Source organism: Pipistrellus kuhlii, unplaced genomic scaffold (genome assembly GCF_014108245.1).
Source record: "Pipistrellus kuhlii isolate mPipKuh1 unplaced genomic scaffold, mPipKuh1.p scaffold_m20_p_2, whole genome shotgun sequence".
Taxonomy (NCBI): domain Eukaryota; kingdom Metazoa; phylum Chordata; class Mammalia; order Chiroptera; family Vespertilionidae; genus Pipistrellus; species Pipistrellus kuhlii.
This window is the reverse complement of record NW_023425515.1, coordinates 158622615-158644061: the sequence shown is the minus strand read 5'-3', so window position 1 is coordinate 158644061 and position 21447 is coordinate 158622615. Positions and strand designations below refer to the sequence as shown.

Sequence of the window (21447 nt, the reverse complement as noted above, 5' to 3'; positions counted from 1 at the left end):
CCACTGAGCCAAACTGGCCAGACAACAAACTTCTTCTAAAAATGCCTCCTGTGTACCTGACTATAGTTCAAGGCACTGAGCCAATAAGACATGGTCCTTCCTTTTCCACTTCTACCCCCATGAGCAAATTGTTCCTAAACTAGTGAGAAAGACAAAGACGCGGACAATCAATCACAACCCTATGACAAGATCTAGGAAGAGAGGAATGCATAAGGAACTGTAGAATCTATTATTTAGGAAAGGCTTTTAGAGGAACTATATCGTGCATTTTGAAAGGTGAATAGGAACTAACTGGTTTAAGAAGGGAGGAACAGGTTCTTCCCAGGAATTAGAAAGATCCTAGAAATACGATTATCAAGCCTTTCATTTGTGCTTGGAGACCTTATTCAATATTGCAGTTGGTGACTGTGCCACCTCTGGTTGAATATCACTTTTTATGAACACTTATCTCTTCTTCAAAAGACAACCTTTTAGGCAGCTCTCAATCATTAGACAGTTACTCCTTATATTGAACTGAGACCTGCCTGTGCAACTCTTGGTTGATTGAGAGACAATGAATGTGTCTGGTTCAAAATCTGATTTAGTACCGACACCGGAGCCTGCTGCAGCCAAACAAGTTTGGGGGGACCATCTGCAGTGGTGACGTCTGGGATGAAATCAGTTGTCGCAGACCCACAGCTTGTGTAAGGCAATCACAATGTGGACAGGATTTCCAGTGTAAAGAGACAGGTGAGTAACATTCCAGCAGGATAATGTGCTCATCACCTTAACATGCAAAACACTTCCTTGGGAGCTTGTTAAAAGGGGGACTCCTGAGCTTTTTCCCTAGCAATGGATTAAGATGGGGCCCAGGAACCTGCATTTTAAGATACGTCAATAGCCCAAGTAATTTTGATGCAAGTTTGTAGGAAAATCTATTGATTCTTTTCAAAAAATATGACTCACTCACTCATCCTCTCATTGAATAAATATTGATTATACACATATTACAAGCCAGGCAGTAGGCTACCTGCTGACGATATACAGATTTAAAAAAGCACACTAATGTGCCTGATCTTGAGGTACTCCTTGGGAGAGAAACCTACAAGGAGTCAATGACAATATTGTGGGATAGCCAGGGGAATGGGCATTAGCACATGGTCCAGGGGTGCATAAATCTTCTTTGGACAGTCAGAGCAGGCTTCAAAATGATACTTGAACTGAAACTTGGAAAATAAAGAATGCCTAGGAAAAAGAATGCACAAAAGCTCGGGGATTTAAGGGTTCTTTATCAGTTCGAAATAATTACAGGTCAGGTTTTTGGGAAGAGGGGCAGGGAATGGGCCAGGTAGGAACTGGGGCCAGACTGTAGCTTTTCAAAGAGGGACGGGGAGACACTGGAGGATACAGGTCAGGGGGATGACAGGGCCATATTGGCATTTTAGAAAGACTCTTAGGGCAGTAATGTGGAGGCTAGATGTTAGAAGGGAGTCTGGGCCAGGGCCTGAGCTGGGACTGCAGGAAGGAGACAGTGAGGCTGGAAATAAGAGAGGACAAAAAAAAAGATGCTATAGGATGGAGAGGGCTAAGGGAGATTCAGAGGTGGAATGGACTTCATAACAATGGATGTGGGTCATGAGGGAAAGGGGGGAGTCTGGGAGGCTTTAGGAGCATCCACAGCCTCTCTCTCAGGTCGCTGCCTGAAACGCCACCTCATGTGTAATGGAGACAAGGACTGCTCTGACGGCTCTGACGAGGAGAACTGTGATGACGTCAGGGTTGTTGAAGATGACTGCAGCCTGTATGAACCGATTCCAGGATCCGAGAGGGCAGCCTCAGGGTAAGTCCCTGGCCTTCTGGCCATTCAGGGGCAGGGAATGATTTCTCTTCAATCTTAAATATTAGTTTTAGAGACAGAAGAGGGTCTTTTTGGAGGATTCCTCTGGAGTGCTTCCCATGAGGCAGCTGTCATTGTCTATCGAAGGTGGTGTCTTAGTCCTGTTAGGCTATAACAAAGTGCTGCACACTAGGTGACTCATAAACAACAGAAATGTCTTTCTCATGGTTCTGGAGGATGGAAGTCTGAGATCAGGTTGTCAGGTGAGGGCCCTCTTGCACAAGGGGCAAGGGAGCTCTGTGGGGTATCTTTTATAAGGGCATTAATACTGTTCATGAGAGCTCCACCCTCAGGATCTAAGCCCCTCCTGAAGGCCCCTTCCTAACCCCATCACAGCAGGTAACATGACTTTAACATATGAAATCTGGGGACATAACACTTAGTCCATAACAGGGGGCTTGCCCAGCCCTGCTTGCATGCCATACTTATTCTCCCCTCTATGTCTCTACTTGAAAGTTCCCCTCTCCTTTTTCCCCTGCCCACTCACTGCTCACTTCTCTCACCCCAATTCTATCACCAAGGCCCCTCTGAGAAACCACATCTCCCATGAGTGGTTCCCTGATGTCTCAGAGGATGGTGGTTCTCTGACCCGAGTGCCCTCCCCAGTAGCCCTGTTCACATCTGGCTTTGGACTGCACTTGTTGGTATAAGCAGAGCTAAAAGGACTGACAGAGCAAAGATGATGGATTTGGGGTGATGTGGAGAAATGCCTACTTTACCAGTGCTCACTCACACCTCCTAGGCACAGTGTCTCTACCTGTTGAGATTCAGTCAGCTTTGATTCTAAATCCTATACATTCTGCTCAGGGTCAGTTCCTTGAATGTACCATCCTTCTGTTTTGAGACATAGTACGTTTAATTCATCCTTTATGAAATGTCCTTCCCCATGTTTTTCACCTGCCTAACATCTTACCTAGAGTTATAAACTAAATTTTGTCCCCCTAAAATGCATCAGATGAAGCCCTAGCCTCCATGTGACTGTATTTGGAGATTATTAAGGCTGACTGAGGTTCTAGGGAGGGGCCGTGATCCAATAGGACTTACAACCTTATAAGAAGAGAGAGGGGCCCCAGAGACTGCTCTCACAATGTGCAGAGGAGATGCCATGTGAGGGCACAGTGAGAAGGGGGCCATCTGCAACCAGGAAGAGGCCTGACCAGAAACCAATCCTTACAGTACTTTGATCTTGGACATCCAACTTCCTGAACTGTGAGAAAATAAATGTTTATTCCCTGTGGTATTTTATGACAGCCCAAGCTGATATACCAATGCATCACCTCTTTCCCTTTTCTTGACACTCCTCCTTTATGACAGGGTCTAGGCTGGCTTACCCTTGTTGTTGCTCCCAGAGTCCTTTGTGTGTCCTAGCTTCCTAGTGCATATCCAGCAAGGTTGGGACATCTCATACAATGTTCTTCGGCCCCTGATAAGAACTCCTTCTCAACTCTGCTTCTGCAGCACCCAGCAAAGACCACACCCCTGGTGATTCCCAGTGGTCAGCTCTCTGGCACTTTCTTTTGGTTCTGGATCCTGTCCCTTAACTTAAATGCAAACTCTTTGAAGGCAGAGAGGCTGCTGACTCCTTTTAATCACCTGAGCCTGATGTCAGAGCTTTCCCCACCAGAGCCTCTCACTGAGTATTGGCTGAATGAAGAAATCAATATGATGAACTGGATCTTTGCAGACGAGGGAGTGGGGAGATGGAGCAATCAACACAGAGTGACCCGGCCACAATGCAGCCCAGGCAGGGTCAGGGGAGGGTGCTGGGAGGTGCAGCTCGCCTTCATTATGGCTTAACTGCCCTATATCACATCCCACCTACCAGATAGGATAGAGTCCTGTAACCACACTTAGATGCACACTTATGACAAGGCTCTAAAATTCCATTTTCTTTCCGATAATAGTATTAGTTTGTTCCGGTTGCCATAACAAAGTATCACCTACCAGGTGGCTGAAGCTACAGAAATGTATTTTCTCACAGTTCTAGAGGCTGAAGGTCCATGGCCAGGTGTCAGCAGGGTGGTTTCTTCTGAGGCCTCTCTCCTGGGCTTGTGGATGCCCATCTTCTCTCTGCGTGTTCACATGGTCTTCCCTCCATATGGGTCTGGGTTCAAATGTCCTCTTATAATCAGATTACAGCCCATCTCAATGACCTCCTTTTCACTAAATTACCTCTGTAATGATTCTACCACCAAAAATGAAGTCCAATTCTGAGGTTTTTGGGGGTCAGGATTTAATATATGAATGTAGGGGAGAACACAGTTTAGCCCCTTACACCAAAAAGGGTATTGTTATAGATTTTGAAAGTGACTGTTGGGTGAACAGAGCAGAAGCATAAAATGTTGAGGCTTGACTTGAAATATAATTACCTTCTTATTGGTACAAAGATCACAGATTTGCTCAGGAGCATTGTGCTTTGCCCACACCAGACACTGAAACCACTAGAATGGCTCCTCCTCCTCCACTCCCAGCAGCTGACATTTTGATGTTTTGTTTTGTTTTCTATTCAAGATCTTAGAAGCCTTTCCTAATTTTAAAAAAATATATTTTATTGATTTTGTACAGGGAGGAAGGGAGAGAGATAGAGAGAAACATCAATGAGAGAGAGTCATCGATCAGCTGCCTCTTGCACACCCCCTACTGGGGATATGCCCGCAACCAAGGTACATGCCCTTGACCGGAATCGAACCCGGGACCCTTCAGTCCCCAAACTGACACTCTATCCATTGAGCCAAACCAGTTTATGCCCTTTCCTAATTTTTAAACTTACATTTATTATTACAGACGTCACCTATGTTTGACTTCTGTAAAAGTGAGTCTTCCCTTACCCTCCCTGCCCTCATTTACCCATCATCTTCTCTCTCTGCCCTTCCTAGAGCTGACCCTGTAACAGTGTGGTGTAGAGACTTAAAGGTCATGGAAAAATGAATGGGCAATATACACTGTTTGGAAAATGTGCCTATAATATGTATTGTGCATATAGACATTAGTTTCCATAAATGTGATCCTATTATATGTAGTCCACAATTTGCTTTGTTCACTTAATACATTTTGAAGATTTCCATATTTTTCATCGTCTCTTTTTAGTATTATATTCTATAACAGCACACTATGGCCTGCAGCCCAAGCTCAGCCTACTGTCTGCTTTTGTAAATACAGTCCTACTGGAACACGCTTCTTATCCTACAATGGCAGCATTGAGTAGTTGCAGTGGAGACCGGTATCCTGCAAGGTCCAAAATATTTACTATCTGGCCCTTTGTAAGAAAAAGTTTGTCAACTCTTTTCATATAGTATAAATATATGATAACTTATTTAGCTATTCTAAAATCGAAAGATAGATTGTTTTCCACACACACTGTTTTACACACGTGTTAATATTTCTACATAGCAAAATTTCAAAAAGTGGAATTTCTCAACTGTCTTTTTCTTTTTACTAGGGCTTCTACAACCATATTTTCCCAAATAGATGTAAGCATAGAAGTTACAGTACAAGCTTAGGACATATTATTCCCATGAGTTTTTGTTTGGCCTATTAGAGAGCTTGTATTTTTAAATTACAGGCAGAAACCATTCATTAGAGGGAAAGATAGAAAGTGCAGGATGAAGTAAAGGAAAAGAACCCAGATTTGTGTCCTAAAAACTCTAAGGGGAAAAAAATCTAGCTGTGATTACAAGCAAGTTACTTAATTTTCCTGAGCTTCAATTTCTGTATTTGCAAAACTGTCATGAGGTTGAAAGCTAATGTATGCTAAATGTCTGGTGGAGTGTGCATTCAATTCATCAGAGCTATTATTATTCACTTCCACTAATATGAGGAAAGAGGTTGAAAGAGGGAGAAAAGAAGGAAGTTCATTTACATTTAATTTCTGCTACATGCCAGGTGCTCTATAGTTGTCCATTTACTTCTTTGAAGCAGGTTTTATTTAGTTTTACACATCTTACTGCCTTAGTGCCTTTCTGCAGAGGCCACAGGCAAATATGACAAGAAAAGCACTGAATGCCATTGGACCACAGAGGAGGGGCAACTGTCTATCTAAGACCATCAAAGAAGGCAGTGCAGAAGAGGCGATATTTGAGTTGGGTTCTGAAGGCTGAATAGGAGTTTGAGAGGCAGAAATAGGCAATAATTTTATTGTTTATAACATCAAAAGCTTTGATTGTCAGGTTTTGGAACACATACCAACTCTAAATGCTCTAGTTCAATTAACTTTCTCTGTTTAAAAAATTAAAGCTGTATTTCAACTGTTTAACATTATTGTTACCTAAATAGGGTTAAACCATCCATGGCCTAAAATACAGAAATTAAGCAGATAGATTTGAAATACCCCAGAGAGGGAAGCATGGGAAAATATTTCTGGAACAGTAGTGGGCTGGGGGAAAGGAAGCATAATTGTTGAGTGCCTAATATGTACTATCAGCTTGACTTCTGTTTGACTTTAACACTTTCATTTAGACTTCACAAAACCCTGAGAGATGCTTTTATTTATGTCTGTTCTTCAAGTGAGGAAAATGACCTTCAGGAAGATTATAGAATGTGTCCAAAGTCTCACAGCTAGTAAGTGGCAGAACTGAAGACTTTCAAACTGTGCACCGTCCGACATTCCACACTGCCTTGAAGACAATGGCCTCCCTGAGGATTAGATTCTCAGTTTAGCACTGATTTACCCCCAAAATTTCAAACCTACATTTTTTCTTTTAATCAGTAGTATTATTTTCTGAAATAATATTAGCAGCAACATTTATTTAGTACTTAACCTATGCTAATAACTATTAAGATTCCTTTACATGTGTTGGCTTATGTTTAACTCTATGAGTACAGTAGTATTAACTGCTTTTTCCAAATTATTAAACCGAGACACGGAGAGTTAAATAATTTGATCAAGGTCACACAGCTAGATTTGGCAGGGATGGGAAATGGGTCCAGACTATCTGGTTCCTGTGCTTAAACTCCTGATAACTGTGCACATTCCTCTTCAACTTATTCATTAAGTACTTAGGGGTGCCTCCTATGTGGGAGTACTGTTCTAGATGCTGAATGGAGCTGTCTGGTGCTCTAGTTAAAGAGAGCTTAAAGGCCCAGGCCCAAATCACTCAGTCTCCCATCATCACCCAAAGTGACCTTCAAGGTACTTTGAGGACTCACAGAACACAGTTGGTTTCTCCAACTGCTCAGGCCACCAGCTGCGACATTGTCCAGAGGCTACTTCATGCTCTCTGCCTGCCTTTTCAATTTAGGTATAACATCCTGACTCGGACAGAAGCTCAGAATGTGTATGATGCCAAGTATTATGGGGGCCAGTGTGAGACGGTATACAACGGGGAATGGAGGGAACTTCGATATGACTCAGCCTGCGAGCGTCTGTACTATGGGGATGATGAGAAATACTTCCGGAAACCTTACAACTTCCTGATGTACCGCTTAGAAGTAAGTCTCAATGGGGCACTCAAAGGAGAAGCTTGTTGGGGAAGATGAATGCCTTGCATGGAAGATTTTGTGTATCGTAGAGCTTGCAGGTGGCTGAAGGCCCCTTTACACCTGCCCCCTACATGCTCAGTACTAAAAAGAGAGGAATGAGGTATGTATAACCACCCATCTGCTAGATGGTAGCTCCATTCTAAAATCAATAAGAGAGATTCAGGCCCTATTCTCTGGGCTGCTAGTCAGAAGACCTGTTTCCAAGTTGTGGACCTGGTAGAATATAAGAACAGTCAGCCCTCTGTATTAGCAGGTTCTGCCTCTGTGGATTCAACCAAATGTGTATCAATTCTGCTTCCAAACAAATTCTCCCATAATAGCACTATAGGGTAGGTGCTATGACTGTTCCATTTTAGATGCTAAAAACCCAGAGACTTAGAAGGCTAAAGTGTCAGGCCAAAAGCTGTATTAAAGTAGAGCAGAGATAAGATTGAAATCCAGATCTATCTGAACTATGCCTGAATAGATGTAATTTATTTATTTCATTGTTAAAAATATTTTTATTGATTTCAGAGAGAAAGAAAGAGATAGAAACATCAACGATGAGAGAGAGCCATTGTTTAGCTGCCTTCCTCATGACCTACAGGGGATGGAGCCTGCAATTGCCCTCCTGCTGGCCTGGTCACCCCCAACTGCTCTCCTCTGCTGACCTGGTTTCCCCTCATGGCCCTTCCTGCCAGCTTGGCTGCCCCACACAGCCTGCTTGTTCAGTCATTAGTTTGTCCCTCACTAACCCCCCTGATGGCCTGTTCATAGGCAGCCATCTTGTGAGGGCATGATGGTCAGTTTGCATATTACTTATATTATATAGAATTCTGTCTATAGAGAGAGATGGTAGAATCCTAGGACTCTAAACAATTACCAAGTCATATTCATCACTCCAAGTTTCTCAAGAGAAAAATATTGGCACAGGATAAAGGCAGGCTTATGGAGTCTGTGTTTAAGGAGTTGGCTTCCCCCACTCACTTCCACCTCTGCCATAAAGTATAAGATAAGCCATGCTGGACTACAGGAAGATGTTATTTTCCTAACCTTGAGGATCGTCTAGGCCAGGGCATATGTGTCAGGTACTAGTAATTACCAACTAGTGGTCTATGGACCACTGGTGGTTTGTGAAGTCTGAAAGGTTGGTGACCACTGAACTATGCTATACTGTGGCAACAAAGGATTCTGAAATCTCAGTGCTTTGAAGCAGCAGTGCCCCACTGATGCTACTTGTCCATCCAAAGGTAGAAAGGAAACTCACATCACCACAGACACATGGGACCCTGACTAATGGAGGCTCTTGTGATTGCACAGTGAACCACTCATGTGCTTTTAACCCTTGTTTTCTTGGCTCCCACAAAGCATAAGACCATGCCTCAGCTCAGAGTGGGAGAAAAATGCAACCCAATTGTGAGCCTGGAATGAAATAACTGAACATGTGAGGACAGCACTCAAACTTACTCTGCCTAGAACTGTTATCACCTGCCTGCCTTCCTCTGGCCCTTTCCTTCCTGGTCCATGCCCAGGCGTGGCTTTCTGTAGCTGTCCATTGCAGAGTCAAGTGACCTTCTCTTTTTAACTCAGTGAAAATGAAATACGTACTCAGAACAGTATAACATTTTATCAGGACCATCTCTGTGAGTGTATAAGTAAATAAATATTTTAGCAATAATATTAATAGCAACTAAAGATACTGCAGTATTTTCTATATCTTAGTATAAATCTGATGCTCAATCAGTCTTTGTCTATTTATTTATTATATATATGTATATTGATTTCAGAGTGGAAAGGAGAGAGAGATAGAAACATCAATGATGAGAGAGAATTATTGATTAGCTGCCTCCTGCATGCCACACACTGGGGATCAAGCCTGCAACCTAGGCATGTTCCCTGACTGGGAATTGAACCATGACCTCCTGGTTCATAAGTTGACACTCAACCACTGAGCCATGCTGGCCAGGCCCCAATTAGCCATTTAAAAGACTTATTTATAATTACCTGAAACTTGGTGGATATTTTACAAAACAAGGATTTAAATGTTAAGTATGAACTGGAATATAACACTATGTGCACAAAGCTAACATCCATTTGTTTCTTTTCAGGCCCTGGCAGACACTAGTTTCTCCTCAGAGTTTTATGATGATACAAATGAAGTTTTTTCCAAACTAAAAAATGACCTGTTTGTGTCAGGTGGGTTGACCATTGGTGTAGGCCCAGCAGCCACCCCTGTAACAGTGGATGCAAGTATATCCGGATCACGTGACTCTTCAATCATGAATAAGTTAAGCAAGTATAATGAGAAGGTATTAAAATATAATACCCATGTCGCACAGTAATCCACAATCCATACTGAACACATAGTGCTTTAATTGCATTAAAAAGTATAGTAGTAATTGAACTTTCATTTGCTTGTTTAATTGGAAATGTCTGATCAGTGTTAATCAAGTTTGTTTTTCTTATTACACTTTTGCACACAGGATCATCAAAGAGGGAATAAAATCAAATGATGAGATGAGAGATCTTATCACCCCATCCTTTTTCATGGTTACCTGGAGCATGTAGGGAAATACTTAGAATGGTAATGTCTCAAAGAGAAACAGCCAGGCCCTCTAAACTAGACTTGGAAGAATGCTAAAGCAAGCCTTATTTTTCCAAATAGATTAGAGGGCTGACATGCTGTATCAGTTTTCTTTTTTTTTTAAATAAAAAAAAATGTTTTTATTGATTTTAGAGAGGAAGGGAGAGGGATAGAAACATCAATGATGAGAGGGAATCATTGATCTGCTGCCTCCTGCATGCCCCCTACTGGGGATCCAGCGTGCAATGGGGGCATGTGCCCTTGACTGGAATAAAACCCAGAACCCTTCAGTCCACAGGTCAATGCTCTATTCACTGAGCCAAACCAGCTAGGGCTGCATCAGTTTTTCATTTATTCATCAAGCATTCACTACTGCCTATTGTCCTGAGTGGTCAGGCAGTCCTTACTTGTGGAAAGAACATCTCCTTAAACTGAAATATAAAGACCAGTTCAAGTTCTCCAGTTGACGGGAGGCAGAAGTTAAGTGAAGGGTGTTCTAGGCGTGGGCAGCATTAGGCACAGAGACATGGAGATGAGAGAATGTCTCACAGATTTGGGATGGAAAATGCTTTAGCTGGCTGAAGCCCAGGGCTGGAAGGAAAACTAGGAAGTGATGAGGATAGAGAGGCAATGAGGAGCCAGAGGAATATTTATTTAGTAGGTTAGAAATTTACCAAAATGCATCAATAACATCGATTCCAGAACTGTGGACTTAGTTGGGGCTCAAAAATTATTTCTTTTTTAAAAAAAATATATTTTTATTGATATCAGAGAGGAAGGAAGAGGGAGAGAAAGATAGAAACATCAATGATGAGAGAGAATTATTGATTGGCTGCCTCCTGCCTGTTTTTTACTGGGATTGAATCTGAAACCTGGATGAATATGTGGCCTTGATTGGAATCCAATCCAGGACCCTTCAGTCTGCAGGCCAGTGCTCTATCTACTGAGCCAAACCAGAAAGAGCACAAAAATTATTTAAAATCTTAATAATATATTTACAAAAATTAGCTTATGCATCAAATATCAATTACATTCTGGAGCTTTGCCATAAAATGAGCTACAGATCTGAAGGGGAAGCATTGTTCTCTAATCTGACTACCACATATTTTTTCTAAAAGCAAGTGACCTTGTCAAACTTTCACTATCACTTTGGATCAAGGTTTTCATTACATGGAAACCTTGCCCACATATGCCCACATAATGCCCACATATGACCCTCTTTCTCTTAAACCAATTCAGCATTGCCTTGTCTTTGTTTTTTCATTATTATTATTACACCAGCATCCTAGTTTTCTTTATTACTAAATGGTACATGATTATCACTAACTTGAATGTGAACCGCATAAGGGCAGAGGCCTCTCTCAGTCAAGCTCATGTCCACTGCACCTAGCAGAGAGCATGTGAATACAGGCACTTCTAGATATTTGTGCAGTGAGTGAAATAGATAAATAATCCTAGCATTTTGCCATGTCATTGAAAACATTTCTAAGCATCATTCTTACTAGATACCTAATACTTGTGCAAGCAGTTGCAAAATGCAATGCTTTAACTGGAGCAGGGACAAATATGGAGATGAGAATGGACTGGGGGCAGAATAGAGGTGAGGAGCACAGGAAAGCACAATGCAGGAAGTAACCCAGGGGAGCGGTGATGATAACTTGACCTGGACAGTGGGAACAGAGATTCAGCCATGGAAAAGAAGTCGGGAACACCATGATGTTTAATGTGTGCTTGTAAAATATTCTAATCCTCCATGACATATCTTTATGCTCATATAATTATAAATATATACTAGAGGCCCAATGCACAAAATTCATGGAAGAGTAGGCCTTCCTTCCCCCGGCTGCCGGCATCAGCTTCCCCCTTGCACCCAGGATATGGGCTCCCCTTTAGCCCCAGCTTCATCTGTAAGGATGTCCAGAATGAAATCTGGTCTAATTAGCATATTACCCTTTTATTATTTTGATGAACATGTAAGTATATGTTCATAGACATATATCTATTCAGCTAGTAAGTGCTGACCTTTTGCATGATCTCAGATGGTAAAATGTACTCTCTCTTTGTTCTTTTCCCACTCCCCATGGTGATGGTTGTTGTTGGCAGAAATACAGCTTCATGAGAATTTTCACAAAGGTTCAGACTGCCCATTTTAAGATGAGGAGGGACAACATTATGTTGGATGAAGGAATGCTGCAGTCGCTGATGGAGCTTCCGGAGAATTACAATTATGGCCCATACGCCAAGTTCATCAATGACTATGGCACCCATTACATAACATCTGGATCAATGGGTGGCATTTATGAGTTTTTCTTGGTGCTTAACAAAGAAAACATGGAAAAAACACGTAAGTAGAAGCTTTACGCACACAATGGCCAGTGCCTACACCAGAACATGGTTTGTTATTTGCTGAGCACTGACGATGAGCAGTGCGTGATATCATTTGGTCCTCATGACAACCCTATATGGTATCTTTGGTGTTATTTATAGGGGATTAAGGTCCAGAGGGTGAGACAGACTTACTAATTAAGTGCTAAAAATGTGATTTTAGTTCATACTTGTCTGGCTTCTTAAAACTATGTGTTTTCTATTTCACCACAATTACCTCTTTAGTAATAACCTAGGATTTTGCTATTCAAAACATTAAAACTTATTTCAATGGAGATTCTAGGTTTATGGAACCACCATACCAGTTAGTCAGCAATACTAGAAAACTGGAGTCATCCCAGACTTCTCCTCTTTCTTCCCCCTGGGGATCTCTAAGACCCTTTAGTTCTCTCCCCTGAACAGCTCTCATCCATCTGCCTTCTCCACACCCACTCTGACAGTGGAAGGCAGCTCCCATCTTTCACTTATTACTGCATGAGCGCCAGATGGTTTCTAGAGGAAGATCTACCCCTTCCAAGCCATTCCCAACTATTGACACCAGAAGGACATTTCTGCTTCACAAATCTAAGGATGTCACTTTCTTGCCTAATATCCTGAATGACCAAGAACAAAAATCTAAACTTTTTACCATGACATCAACATGGTCTCACTCCAAACTGCTAGACTAGTGGTCCTCAAAGTGTGGAGTCCATCTGGCCACATAAGTGTTACCAGGGAAGCTATTTGTTAGGAGTGCAAATTCTCAGGCTCCCATCCCAAACCCACTAAATTAGAAACTCTGGGAGTGGACCCAGTGGCCTGTATTATGACAAGCCCTCCAGGTGATTCTGGTACTCACTAGTTTGAGAACCACCGACCTGATTCATAAAGGAGTAGAAGGGTGAGAGATCTGTCCATATATCAAAGGTAAGGTCAAATTTCCAGTTTTAGGAAGTTTCCCAGGCTGGCCACTTCTTTTCTTCAACACATTCATATAAATTCCACACTGGTTAGTCTTAAAAAAATAATTTTCCAAATGTTAATATTTTTCTCCTCATATAGATTGCAATATCTTTAAAAGCAAGTATCATGTATGATGCTTTTTTTTTCTCCTTAGCATTCAACATGGTAGGCTTAGTATGTAGTGAGGGTGCAAAGCAAGACGTGGAGTTTGAAATGGGCCTGCGTTCAGATTTGTGGTTAGGGCCATTCATTAGTTCAGCCATGTATCCACATATTCATTATTCTTTCATAATTTACATGTTTATTGAGTATCTATGATGTGTTAGTGCTAGGGATACAATGGTGAGCAAATCTAAATATGGCTTCTACCCTCTGTAGCACAGTATTCTTCCAACTGCAGGGTGCAGCCCCGTAGAAGGTCTTGAAATCAATGTATAGATCACAAATGGCATTTTGAACAACAAAGAGTAGAATAGAAAATATCATAGTGGATTGTAGGCAGTGCAAGTAAGTTATTGCCTCAAGAACCCTTTTTCCAGTTAAATACAGACACATACAGAGTCGTGATACAAAATAAATAATGTAGTATGGATCAATATAAAAAAGGAGTTTTTTATATTGATCCATATTTAAATCCAATTCAAGTGGGTCTTTTTAGAGTCATTCTAAAACATGAGGAAGGGAAAGAGCTAATATTTGTTGAGTATCTACTAGAATCTAGGTCCTATGGTGCATATTCTCACTTAATTTTCTTGAGGACAAGTGGAGGCTGGTGTTATGACAGTTTCAGCCTCGGAAATGCGGAGGCTCCTCAGGGAAGTTAATTACTCTGCTCAGGGCTGCAGGAAGCTGGCCCCAGAGCCCTGGATCCATGGTCTTTCCACCATGTGGTCACAGAAAACCCTTTCATTTGGGCTCCATATTGGGTGTTGGATTACTAATTAATTGCCTGGGTTATCGCATGGCCCCTCCTCTTTAAAATCTGTGAGGCAGAAATAGGCTTCCTATGTGGTTAATATTCAAAAGGAGCCCACCAACAAATTGTCCCAGGGATAATTACCTCAGCTCTGTTTATAGAAAACCATATGTCGATAATAGCACAATTGGCTATTTGTGAAGGGCTGATTTTCTATAAATCTGGAAAGTTAGTGTTGCTTTTCTATAAATATGGAAATGTGCTAATCATCACCTCATCTGCTGAAGTCTGATAATAAATCAGAATGTTATTTACATGTTAACCTACAAAAAACAAAACATCTACCTTCTTTCCCTTTGACAAATGGAATCATGCACAGCCTCTCTCCATGTTCCACATTTCTCTTTGTCTCTTTCACATCCTCCCTCTCTCTCACTCCCTTTCTTTTTTGGTGCCTTTCTCTCTCTCTCTCTTTCTCTCCCTCTCTCAACCTGTGCCTCTGTCTTTCCTCTTTGTCACTGTGTATCTTTAATCTATATGGCTTTAATAGTATTTATGTTTATTAAGTGCTTATTTCTAAGAAACTCTCTGTGTGGTATACACATTCATGCCCCCAGAGAGCTGGGTGAGGCATGGGAGCACTTAATTGAACATTGACTGGTTTGCTCTGGGCGGATCTTTTGTCCTGGGGTTGCCTCAAATCCTCCCTGGATTCATTCTGAGGATGCACAAAGCTGTTTGCTCCAGTGTGCTCTTTAGATAAAATTCTTCTCCCCCAAGACAGTATGAAACCATCCATCAAAAACCAGGTGAAACCTTGGACACTGGGGAGATGATGCTAGACTTCAGTGGGACCCTAGACTTTCCTCAAGGGCTATGGCTGATAGCATTCTACCTTCTGCAGGGATCAGGATGACTCTGGGCTTGAATGTTTGGATTCCAATTTTTTTTTCTCTTTCTTCATCCCCTCTTTGGAGATCTTACTCTTTGTTTTTGGATGACAAAGAAAATAATGTATTGACACGGCTTCCTTGGAATCTGGGCCAGTCATGGATCTGATCATTTCGGGCAGGTCAAGTACTGCAGTGACATTGCTCAGGTCATGTGTTTCCTGCTTCCCTTTGCACATGATGTGCTGTCAGCATCCAATGCTCTTTCCTGTCTGGCCAACCTGACAGATTTATCAGCCTTTTGAATGAGTATGGGCATCTCCACCTCTGTGAAACCTGTTCTGGCATCCCTCCACCTCTTTCCCCATTATGTTGTTTCCTTATACATTCACTCTTTCAACCATGCTTATTGAGTTTGTATTATCTGCCAGGTGAACAAAATCAATATGATCCCTGTCCTTGCAAAACTCATGATCTAGTACAGAAAACTAAATAAACAGCCCCAGAAGTCATCTTAGTTCTTCCTTCATGTTGTCACAAATGGCAGGATTTCCTTATTTTGTAAGGCTGATAATAATATCCCATTGTATATCTATGCCTCATTTTCTTTACCCATTCACCTGCCAATTTGGGTTGTTTCTATACCTTGGCTATTGTGAATAATGCTGCTATGAATATGAAAATGCAGATATGTTTTTGTGATAATGATTTTGTTTCCTTCAGATATACTAGTATAGCCAGAAGTGGGATTACTGGATCATATCATAGTTCTATTTTTAATTTCTTGACAAGCCACCATACTGTTTTCCCATGTCTATACCAGTTTATATTCCCACCAACAGGCGGCACAAGAGTTCCCTTTTCTCTTTATCCTTGCCAACATTTTTTAAAAATAAGTCTTTATTGTTCAGATTATTACAAATATTCCTTCCCCCCTCCTCCATTGCTCCTCTCCACCAGGTTCCCACCCCACCATCTGCCCTTTCCCCATCCCCCATTGTCCTCATCCATAGGTGCACAGTTTTTGTTCAGTCTCTTCCCACACACCCCACTTTCCTTTTCCCCAAGAATCGTCAGTCCACTCCCCTTCCATACCTCTGATTCTATTATATTATATTCACCAGTTCATATTGTTCATCAGATTTTTTAATTCCCTTGTTTTTTAGATTCACTTGTTGATAGTTATGTATTTGTTGTTCATAATTTTTATCTTTATCTTCTTATTCTTTTTAAAGAACCTCCTTCAGCAATTCATATAATTCTGATGTGGCAGTGATGAACTCCTTAACCTTTTTTTATTTGTGAAGCTCTTTATCTGGCATTCGATTCTGAGTGAAAGCTTTGCTGGGTAGAGTAATTTTGGCTGTAGGCTCTTGCTATGCATCACCTTGAATATTTCTTGCCATTCCTGTCTGGCCTGCATGGTTTCTGTTGAGAAATCAGCTGACAATCATATGGGTTCTCCTTTATAGGTAACTACCTGCTTTGCTCTTGCTGCTTTTAATATTCTCTCTTTGTGTTTTGCTCTTGGAGTTTCAATTATGATGTGTCTTAGTGTGGTCCTCTTTGGATTCCCTTTGTTTGGGGTTCTGTGTGCTTCCTGTACTTGTAAATCTATTTCTTTCACCAGGTGAAGGAAGTTTTCTGTCACTATTTCTACCAATAGGCTTTCAGTATCTTGCTCTCTCTCTTCTTCTGGGACCCCCATAATTCTGATGTTGGTTTGCTAAAGTTGTACCAGAGGTTTCTTACACTATCTTCAACCTTCTGGATTCTCTTGTCTTCTTGCTTCTGCGGAGGAGTGTCCTCTGGCTCTTTGTGTTCCAAACCTTTGACTTGATTCTTGTGATCTTCCAGTCTGTTTTCAGGACTCTGTATAATATTTTTTATTTAGACAATGTATTCTTTATTTCTAGTTGATCCCTTTTCATATCTTCAAAGGTCTCGTTTATTTTATTGGCCTTTTCTAGGAAATCCTTGAAAAACCTTATAACCATGGTTTGAACACTATATCCAGGCTTTTGTTCTCCATCTCTTTTGTTTGAGATCTATTTCCTTGTCTTGGCATTTTTGCTGCTCCCCAGAATTGGTAGGATGGCTTTGTGTGTTTGGTATCCTATATGGCTAGGTGGGTCAGCCTCTTCAGTTACCTGAGGTAGACACTCTTGGTGCTCCCCTTTGTGGACTGGGTGTACAGCCTTGTTGTAGTTAAGTTTTGATTGTTGTTGGTATCCCTGGGAGGAATTGACCTTCAGGCCAATTGGATGTAGGTATCAACTGTGTCTACTCTGGGATACCTTCTGTATTGAAGACAATTATAGGATGAGACTTGCAAAATTGCAAAAGCCTCTTGTTCAGCTTGGATGGGGCGGAGTCTAACGGCTGAGCTGACAGTCTTGGCTTCCTGTCAGCCCTGCCTTTGTGCACTCACCTGAGTTTCTGCCTGACCTCTGCCTTCCATGGCTCCCCTGAGTTTCCACCTGACTGTTCAGATTCCCCATGCAAGAGCATGGGTGCCCCAGGGGCTCGCCCAAAATTGGGTTGGGTTTCCATATTTTGGAGTTTCTGACTCTTTCCGCTATAAGAGGCCATGGCAACCTCCAAGGTCAGACCTCTCTGCTCGTACTCAGTCACTCACGACTGTAGACCCTGCCCGCTGCAGCTACCAGCTCCCTCAGTCTCCCAGTCTCTGAGTCTCCAGGGGCCTTTCTTTTTTATATATATATATTTTTATTAAATTATTATCTGTGTACATATTTTAACATTGCCCCCCCCACTCCCATACATAACCTTCCTCCCCAGAGTTTTGTGTCCATTGGTTGTACTTATATGCATGTATACAAGTCCTTTGGTTGATCTCTTATCTCCCCCAGATATCCCTACCCTCCCGGTTGTAATTTGACAGTCTGCTTGTTGCTTTACTGTCTTTATATCTGTCTTTTGGATCTCCAGGGGCCTTTCTTTACAGTCCGGACTCCACCCGTATGAGCCTGGGTCCATGGGGTTTCGGTCAGGGTTGGGGTTCAGTGCAGTTGGAAAGGGTTCAGTGCAATCGGGGACTTCCTTTCCCCTACTGCCAGCCAGGCACTTGGGCGCCCTTCCTCTCTGCATGCACGTCACCCTACCTCAGCGCTTTGTGGCTCCCAATCTGATCCGTGAGCCTCTCTCCTTTTTTCTGGTTGTAGATTTCCCACTCCACCAGCTTTTCTGTGGTTTTGGATGATGTCTGTTCTGATTTTAGTTGTTGTTTTAAAACTGTTGTGTGAGGCGGAAGCTTAGGTGCTTACCAAGCTGCCATCTTGGTTCTCTCCCTCCTTGCCAACATTTGTGATCACTTATCTTTTTAATAATTGACATCCTCACAGGTATGAAGTGATATATCATTGTGGTTTTGATGTCTCTTTTTCTCATGATTTGTGATGTTGAACACTTTTTAATGTACATTTTGGCTACTGATACATCTTACTTAATCTTCCTATAATTTTGTGCAAGCCAATAAGTTTCTTTACTTCTAAAGATGAAGGAACCAAGGCTGAAAAGTCATATCACTAGTAACTGAAAAACACAGGAGATAGTCTGAATTATGGTCTGGGCTTCTTTCCTTTTTATCCAAGCTGCTTTTGCCAGGACTCAAACCTGGGAGTAATTTTGACATCTTCCCTCTCTCTTCTCACATTATCTTGTTAGTCATCTCCTCAGTATCTACAGCCTGTCCCTCCCATTCATTCCCAAGACTACTGCTCGCCATGTTCTCTCTGCAGGTCCCCTCTAGCTAAGCAGACATGTGCAGTGAGAAAAGTACCAGAGATTACATGAAATACCTTTGGGACAAAGATGGTGGTGGTCTGCTCTTAGCTCCTCCTCTTTTTGCTAATGTAGATAAGTCCTGACATTTGTTTCAGCTTCTGTGCCCTTCCTCTCAAAATGCAACAGGCAGAGTTTTCCTATTAGTTAAAGAATCTAAGTAAGTCTGATAGGATGCCCTTATCAGGAATGCTATAATGGAAACTACACATGGGATAGAAAGGAAACAACAGTTCTCAAGAATACAACGGTTCATGATTCTATAGTTTTTGGCTATATTAAAGGAGCTCTGCCAATTCCTTACAGAAAATGACTTCTATTGATGCCTCTCTTATGAAGGAAACCATAGCATTCAGTTGCCCCATAAAAGCCAGCAGGCAGTGTGGAGTGAGAACTTCTTTGACTGAGATACCTTTACTTTTCATGTAGGCTCTACCATTTAAATGTTAATACTTCACATCTCTGGCTCTAATTTTCCCTATAATAATGTATGGGTAATACACTACTTCAAACAGCTGTGGTGAGAATTAACCAAGATGATATTTTTACAAAGCCCTACAATAAGTAAAACTCTGTTTAAACAGCAGTAACTATTTTTAAAAATATTTTTATTGATTTTTTACAGAGAGGAAGAGAGAGGGATAGAGAGTTAGAAACACCGATGAGAGAGAGACATCGATCAGCTGCCTCCTGCACACTCCCTACTATGGATGTGCCCACAACCAAGATACATGCCCTTGAAGGGAATCGAACCTGGGACCTTTCAGTCCGCAGGCCTATGCTCTATCCACTGAGCCAAACCAGTTTCGGCTAGCAATGACTATTTGTAGATTACAGTTTTAGGTGTGGTCAGTAAGTACTAATGTCATCTGATCAGGGACTGTAGAGTGAAGAGAAGTGTTGGTGATGGCATAGCAGGGCATCCAGACTCTGGAGTAAGATACATCTGGGTGAGATCTTGAGTTTCCCATTTTGCATAACCTTGATCTGGGTACTTAATTTCTCTGAATATCAGTATCTTTAAGAGCTAAATGGAATGATAAAAAGGGTTTGTTTGAGAATAATTCCAAGTAATTTTGCATGATAAGTGTTTAAACAGATATGTTTTCCTTTAGTGCAGGATACCAGTATAGCAAAAGCAGTAAAAAATGTGGGTTCTGTCAATAACTGTGATTAGGGACATGCCATTTAATCATTTTAAGTCTCAATTTCCTCACCTGTTAAGCTGGAAATATTAATGACAGTTGCTTGGCAGAGTGGTGATGGGGAATAAGTGAACTTATCCGAATAATATATTTAGGGCAGTGCTCACACTCTAATTAGCATTCAATAAATATAATTGTTGGAGAAGAATTACCTGGATCAAATCTCATCTCTACCACTTATCAGCCATGTGATCCTTAGGCATGCTAGTTAACCACTCCATGCCTCAATTTCTGGTTCATCTAAGTAAAACATGACAATACATACTTCATGTGATTGTTGTGAATATGAAATGAATCAGTTTATGTGAGCATATGGCCCAGTGCCTGAAATATAGTAAAAGTTAAAAAATGTTACCTATTATTGCTGTGCTATGTTGGTGTTATTACTACCACATGTTTATTATTCCCAGCTTCCCAGTTAACTCTATAATATTAACTGTCCTCTCATCTGTAGAGTGGGGATAACAAGATGATCTATCTCAGAGGGCTCTGCAATTGGTCAGCTCGGAGACATTGTTCAAGTGGAAGGGAAATCATTATCGTTATATCCAGCCTGCTGTGGTCAATGCTTTGGCTATGGACTCAGAGCCTCAGTAATCATGCCTCCTTTTCCACCTGCCCATTTTTGTGATCCAGGTCATTCATTTCTGTCTCTAGAGCTTCATCCAGTTTTGGAGGGACTGCTCTTCCCATTTATCAAGGTCATTTTGAATTCTCATCACTATCTTTCAAAGCGTTAACAACTGCCCAAATCTGTGCCTGCATTCCATCATTTCTCCCCTAGATAGATGCCAGATAACAGTGACCCTGGGAACAACCCTTCCAGTGAGGTCACAGTGCATCAAGCCCGTCATTAACTGTTACCTTCCAGCTAAGATCTTTGAGTCAGCTAGTTTACCACCTCAAATACAGAGCAGAAAGGGCCACAGGGACACAAAATCACTCTAAAGTTTATGTTAATTACAGCTCTACGTTCTCTTCCCCTTCCTTCCTTCCCTCCATCCTTTCTTCATTTAGTTTTTTTATGCAAAAAATACTTATTAAGCACACACAACACGGCAAGTAAGCACTGGTTAGATACCAACACCTTTTCTCTCATAGAGAGTTATAGAAAGTAAGGGAGTTTCTCTTTGTCATAAACACTTGGATTAGAGTCAGGGATGATTTATTACACGGACAGCAAAATTGGTTACCTCCTAAAATGAATTAAAAGTTTATTTTTATTGATTGTACTTATAGTTAACAGAAATATTTGGTTTTATAAAATATAATTACATATAGTAACTCCTAATATTGGTAAAGTACATTGCATTCATACCTGGTATTCAAGATGACCTTCATAATAGTTAATGAGGAATTATATTATTTTTACCACTTATATAGAGAGA

The 21447-nt window shown here is 41.4% G+C and overlaps 1 protein-coding gene across 1 annotated transcript in view; it reads left to right on the top strand.

Moving 5' to 3' along the window:
- The window catches only part of C8A (complement C8 alpha chain), a 56649-nt gene that overhangs the window by 15969 nt on the left and 19233 nt on the right, over positions 1 to 21447 (top strand). The window contains exons 3-7 of the mRNA XM_036445769.2: positions 585 to 729; positions 1672 to 1819; positions 7114 to 7303; positions 9442 to 9642; positions 12021 to 12261. Coding sequence (XP_036301662.1) covers positions 585 to 729; positions 1672 to 1819; positions 7114 to 7303; positions 9442 to 9642; positions 12021 to 12261 — 925 coding nt within the window. The remainder of the gene's footprint in view (positions 1 to 584; positions 730 to 1671; positions 1820 to 7113; positions 7304 to 9441; positions 9643 to 12020; positions 12262 to 21447) is intronic.